At 40.8% G+C, this 6864-nt stretch overlaps 1 protein-coding gene across 5 annotated transcripts in view; it reads left to right on the top strand.

The window, feature by feature from the left end:
- Positions 1-6864, top strand: part of pdgfrb (platelet-derived growth factor receptor, beta polypeptide) — a 153582-nt gene that overhangs the window by 139764 nt on the left and 6954 nt on the right. For all 5 annotated transcript variants that reach the window (XM_062045957.1, XM_062045955.1, XM_062045956.1 and 2 more), the window contains 3 exons: positions 882-993; positions 3122-3221; positions 3285-3390. In XM_062045957.1, coding sequence (XP_061901941.1) covers positions 882-993; positions 3122-3221; positions 3285-3390 — 318 coding nt within the window. The remainder of the gene's footprint in view (positions 1-881; positions 994-3121; positions 3222-3284; positions 3391-6864) is intronic.

Here is a 6864-nt window from a genome sequence, read left to right as displayed (position 1 = left end):
GATTGTGGCTTTTTATTGTACTCTTAACTCAGAGTGAACATACTCAAGATTGATTGAACTCAGATCACACTGCAAAAAGTGAAATCTAAGTAAGATGAAATATCTCAAATAAGGGTGATATTTGCTTATTTTCTGTCTAGTAAGATAATTCTTCTCACTAAGCAGATTTTATGTTAGAGTGTTTTACTTGTTTTTAAGTGTTTTGGTCCTAAATGATGTCAGTAAGATATTACAGCTTGTTGCTGAGATTTGATGAGCTATATTGAGTAAAACATGCTTGAAACTAGAATATCAACTGTTGCAAAGCTGTGTCATCAACACTCACAAGTAGAAAACTACTTTTTTAAAGTAAACATTTCTTACTTCAAGCATGAAAAAAAAGAAATCGTGATGCCGAGTGCATATCATAATGTCAAGATAATGGCACTAGTATTTACTTCATTTAAGAATATTTTTCAACATATTGAGCAAAAAGGTCTCTTTTTTTTTTCTCCCAAGAAAAGTGCACTTGTTATTAGTGAGAATATACTTATTTTAAGCTATTTTTGGGTTCATTGAAGTTAGCTAATTTTACTTGTTTTGGAAAGTCTTGGCAAGCCAAATGTTCTTGTTCTATTGGCAGATCATTTTGCTTAGTTCAAATAAAATACCCCTCATTTTTATTTTATTTTTTCTTGTTTTTGAACACTGACTTTTTGCAGTGCAGCTGTTTAGGAATGAACCACTCAGAGTTTCTTATCTTGGGATCAATCAACTAATTATCTGTTCTGTTTTGTGACAACGGAGTGCAGTGGACATGCCATCAAAACAAACAATACAACAGTGGTCTTAAATAACTTTCTGTTTTTTGACATTCTTTGTCTGTTTGTCTTCATTTCAAGACTTTCCTGCCCCTCAAGTGGATGGCACCCGAAAGTATTTTCCACAATCTGTACACAACTTTGAGTGATGTGTGGTCCTACGGCATCCTTCTCTGGGAGATTTTCACGCTGGGTGAGTCCAAACTCATCCTTCACACTCAATCGTAATCGGGCCTCATCTTTCCAAAAGTAAATAGAGGAGACCGTTTTTAAGTGGTGGTAATAATTTTAGCACAACATGAGGTGCAACACGTGCTGCATCAAACACATCATATACTGTCACGTTTACCTTATTGGAGTGCAAACTACAAACCCCGTTTCCATATGAGTTGGGAAATGGTGTTAGATGCAAATATAAACGGAATACAATGATTTGCAAATCCTTTTCAAGCCATATTCAGTTGAATATGCTACAAAGAAAACATATTTCATGTTCAAACTCATAAACTTTTTTTTTTTGGCAAATAATAATTAACTTAGAATTTCATGGCTGCAACACGTGCCAAAGTAGTTGGGAAAGGGCATGTTCACCACTGTGTTACATGGCCTTTCCTTTTAACAACACTCAGTAAAGGTTTGGGAAGTGAGGAGACACATTTTTGAAGTGGAATTCTTTCCCATTCTTGCTTGATGTACAGCTTAAGTTGTTCAACAGTCCGGGGGTCTCCCTTCTGCTATTTTAGGTGCCACACATTTTCAATGTCTGGACTACAGGCAGGCCAGTCTAGTACCCGCACTCTTTTACTATGAAGCCAAGTTGATGGAACACGTGGCTTGGCATTGTCTTGCTGAAATAAGCAGGGGCGTCCATGGTAACGTTGCTTGGATAGCAACATATGTTGCTCCAAAAGCTGTATGTACCTTTCAGCATTAATGGTGCCTTCACAGATGTGTAAGTTACCCATGTCTTGGGCACTAATACACCCCCATACCATCACACATGCTGCCTTTTACACTTTGCGCCTATAACAATCCGGATAGTTCTTTTCCTCTTTGGTCCGGAGGACACGACGTCCACAGTTTCCAAAAACAATTTGAAATGTGGACTCGTCAGACCACAGAACACTTTTCCACTTTGTATCAGTCCATCTTAGATGAGCTCAGGCCCAGCGAAGCCGACGGCGTTTCTGGGTGTTGTTGATAAACGGTTTTCGCCTTGCATAGGAGAGTTTTAACTTGCACTTACAGATGTAGCGACCAACTGTAGTTACTGACAGTGGGTTTCTGAAGTGTTCCATGTGGTGATATCCTTTACACACTGATGTCACTTGTTGATGCAGTACAGCCTGAGGGATGGAAGGTCACGGGCTTAGCTGCTTACGTGCAGTGATTTCTCCACATTCTCTCAACCCTTTGATGATATTACGGAGCGTAGATGGTGAAATCCCTAAATTCCTTGCAATAGCTGCTTGAGAAAGGTTTTTCTTAAACTGTTCAACAATTTGCTCAGGCATTTGTTGACAAAGTGGTGACCCTCGCCCCATCCTTGTTTGTGAATGACTGAGCATTTCATGGAATCTACTTTTATACCCAATCATGGCACCCACCTGTTCCCAATTAGCCTGTTCACCTGTGGGATGTTCCAAATAAGTGTTTGATGAGCATTCCTCAACTTTATCAGTATTTATTGCCACCTTTCCCAACTTCTTTGTCACGTGTTGCTGCCATCAAATTCTAAAGTTAATGATTATTTGCACAAAAAAAAATGTTTATCAGTTTGAACATGAAATATGTTGTCTTTGTAGCATATTCAACTGAATATGGCTTGAAAAGGATTTGCAAATCATTGTATTCCGTTTATATTTACATCTAACACAATTTCCCAACTCATATGGAAACGGGGTTTGTACATCTACATTTATACACACTTTTTCTGGCAATAGCATCAACAGACATAAGGCCATATTCATGTAAATTAGTCAGGCTTTAAATTGCACATTGGATGTTGTGAGCTGGTTTATTTGAACAGATATTTCCCACAGCTTTTCCAAATGAGTACGCTTGTATACAAGAGACCGTTTATTGGTTTATTGGAGACATTTATAGCATTTATTGTATGAGACCCCTGAGGCATGGCAAATAAACCGAGCCTCTGTATCTTAGTAACCCGACCTTGTTGTTTTTCTTTTCTTCATCTCTTTAAATAGATTTCGATCATCATTTTGGGATTGAAACGGTTCCTCGGTTTCAGGATGAATTGAGTCAAATGATCTATGTGAGGCTTGTGTAAGTGTTGAGACAATTTGCAACGCTCCCTGCAGGAGGAACCCCCTACCCTGACCTGCCCATGAACGAGATGTTCTACAGCGCCTTAAAGAGAGGCTACAGGATGTCCAAACCTGCGCACGCCTCTGACGACGTGTAAGTGCCACTCTCTCTCCACAAGAAAGAAATACATCATCTATAATGCTGCGTTCTTTTCAGCTATGAGGTCATGAAGAAATGCTGGGATGAAAAGTTTGAGAAGAGACCCGAATTCTCCTTCCTCGTCCACCGTATGGGCAGCATGCTGACTGAGAGCTATAAGAAGGTACGTTACAGAAGGTTGAACATCATCACTATTCTAGGATGCAGGCCAGCCTTTGTTTTGTACACATTTTGGTGACAATTTTCCCAAAAAGAAATACAAATACATCCACATTTAGTTTGTTCCGGTGTCAAACTACCAACCAACCAACCAATGTTTATTTATATAGCCCTAAATCACAAGTGTCTCAAAGGGCTGCGCAAGCCACAACGACATCCTCGGTACAGAGCCCACGGCGCTGCTGCTGACGGTGGGATTGTCACACATGGAAAAGATCAAGATGAACTACAACTCCACAACACTAAAGGCTGAATTCCATTCGTCCCCATTACCCCTTTGCCCTCGAATTTGCACATTCACGTCGAGCAACTGGTGTCCCAATACTCTTGCAAAGTTAAGGGAAGAGCTAAGTGCCAGGGGATGTGTAGCTTCTGAAAAGAAGTGTGGTCGTAACCACACTTAAAACCAAGTGTTATGAGAAGAAGGCTGAGCAGAAAACATATAACTCCTAAACATTATTGAGTGTCACAGTACCGTAATTTCCGGACTATAAACCGTTACTTTTCCCCCTCGTTCTGGTCCCTGCGGCTTATACAAGGGTGCGGCTTATTTACGGCCTGTTCTTCTCCGACACCGACGAAGAGGATTTCGGTGGTTTTAGTACGCAGGAGGAAGACGATGACACAATGATTAAAGACTGACTTTTCATATACCGGTAGGCTGGTTATTTTGATAACGTACAGGCGAGCACTTTGTATTACTTTGCACCGTTGTATTATTTGTACTCTGCATGAATGCTGTTCGCCATGTCAAAGATGTGAAAGTTTGATTGAAAGATTTATTGTTAATAAATGGGACGCTTTGCATTCCCAAACAGTCATCTCTGTCCCGACAATCCCCTCCGTGGTAGCAGGAACCCCTATATACTACGCTAATTACACATCAAAACCCTGCGGCTTATAGTCGGGTGCGGCTTATATATGGAGCAATCTGTATTTTCCCCTAAATTTAGCTGGTGCGGCTTATAGTCTGGTGCGGCTAATAGTCCGGAAATTACGGTAATAACATCATATTTTATCAGGTATTTAATTGTTTGCTACTCCACATAAATATTCCCATGTTTTGAATTCAAAATTGCTCATCCTACGAGCTGGCTAATGCAACTATAGCTATTAAACTACATTGTCAGACTAGCCACAAATTCCCTACAATTTACTACATTTCAGGATTAAATACAGCTAATCTACTTTCAGAATTTGAATTTGTCACGTTTAGAACGTTTTTAATTCTAAAATCTCTTGTCATGATGACCAATTAGTGTACATATTGTAGCTCCTTAACACTGACGTTTGTTTTTATAGCTTGCTATCTTTCTGTAACTGCTAGGTAGTTTAGTACATAGTAAAGGAGTTTTACCAAACAATCTGTCACTCCTAATCGCTAAATCCCATGAAATCTTATACGTCTAGTCTCTTACGTGAATGACATCTATAATATTATTTGATATTTGACGCTAATGTGTTAATCATTTCACACATAAGTCACTCCTGAGTATAAGTCGCACAAACTAACCAAACAATGAAAAAACTGCGACTTATAGTCCGAAAAATACGGTAAATAAATCAGCATTATATAAACCGCAGGATTTAAAAAAAAATAGTCCGGAATTTACAGTAATTTATAATTAATGATTACTACATTACGGGTATACATTTATCGCTGACATGTCCAAAACCCGTTAACAGCGATGAACAAGGATTGGCTGTATTACCGCCTTAGCGCATGGGGCATATTTTCTGCAGAAATGGTTTTAAATATTATTTTTTCGAAACAATTTAGAAAATGACAAACTTTACAAAGTTTTTGAATTTACTGCGATGTGAAGACTGAATCGCGAATGTGCGAGGAGCCACTGCACATCATTCCCTGTCCAATCAGATCCCTATCGGTTCAGGGTAGGGATGTCCCGATCCAGGTTTTTGCACTTCCAATCCGATACCGATGTTGTTTTTGCACTTCCGATCCGATACCGATACTGGCCGATACTGGCCTTATCCGAGCATGTATTAAAATGTAAAGTTATTTAGCCTACTTAGTTGTCAGAATTATGTTGAAAAGGGTTTTAGTACTCTTGATAACAACTAGCCAGCTGAATTAGGTGAGTTTGAATAATACACAATGGAGATGTTGACGTGCGGAGTTTCAAACACTCTTCATTTTCTAGCAGGGGACTTTTCAAACGATGCTACATATTAGCAGTAATGCTACTTTTTATAGCAACGCTTTTGCCCCACACTTGACAAGTTACGGTTGTCTGTTCGACATCTTCCCACTTGAAGCCAAACCACCGCCAGACGATGGACCCCCTGCTGTTTTTCTTGGGAATTAATTAATTCTTCCTTCATTATTACCGCTCACATGGCTACGCTAGCATCACAGCTAACGTTAGCCATGCTGCTACCTCTCTGCTGGGAGAGTGCGTATACGTATGTGACGTATGACGTGACAGTATGTGACGTATGACGTGACAGTATGTGACGTATGACGTGACAGCATGTGACGTGTGTAAGAAGGTGCGCTTGCTGTCTGTGAGAAGCAGACACAAGAAGGAGTGGGAAGAGCCTGTCGTGTAATGCCAGCAGCTAAAAGCAACTGCGTGAGGACGTATACTCGACTGTGTTGAAGGTGTGCTGGAAAATGCAGAACGGAAATTAGGGAGGAGCAGAAAAGTGGAATGTATTATTTAAATGTGTGCGTTGGAAAACACGGACCAGAATTTTTTAAAAAACTGGATCTGGATCGGCATTTTCCCATGCCTTGCCGATTAGGGTTGGGTATCGAGTATCGAGTATCGATTGGAACCGGGACTAACTTTCCGATTCTCCCGGAATCGTTCAAAAGTTTAAATTTCGATTCCTAGTTACGATACCCAGTCCGCCGACCGGAAAAAAAGAATAAGTCCGCCGACCGGAAGAAGAAGCCGCTGAACACCAACGAAGAAGCGCCCACCGCCGGAAGTGTTAGCATAGCCGAGCCTATGTAGCCGAGCGAGTCAGTCAAGCATGGATAGCGGGCGTCGGCGGTCGAAAGTGTGGCTTTACTTTACTAAAAAAATGAAATATCGGCGAAATGTAACACGTGCGACAGGACTGTTTCGTGCTTAGGAGGGTGCACGTCGAACATGATGAAGCACCTCCGAGTTCCTGGAGTACATATAAATGCGTGTCCCGTCTTCGACGCGCTGCGCCGACTGTCCTCCTCTGCCTCTTCCTCTGGCTTCGATTCCCAGCCTGGCACCTCGGTGACTGCACTGCAGTCCGAATCCGGTAAGTAAAACAATATATATGCAATAAATAAAGTGTTTTGCGCCAAGGTTGAGGCAGCTAACAAATTAGCCCGCGTATTTTTTCATAGACAATTTACAACCTGCTAGCCAGGCTCCGCGATGTGCTCTTTCCTGCAGCATCACACACTTAT

The sequence above is a fragment of the Entelurus aequoreus genome, linkage group LG04, assembly GCF_033978785.1.
Source record: "Entelurus aequoreus isolate RoL-2023_Sb linkage group LG04, RoL_Eaeq_v1.1, whole genome shotgun sequence".
Classification (NCBI taxonomy): Eukaryota; Metazoa; Chordata; class Actinopteri; order Syngnathiformes; family Syngnathidae; genus Entelurus; species Entelurus aequoreus.
The sequence above is the reverse complement of the archived record's forward strand: the minus strand, read 5'-3'. Positions and strand labels throughout refer to the sequence as shown.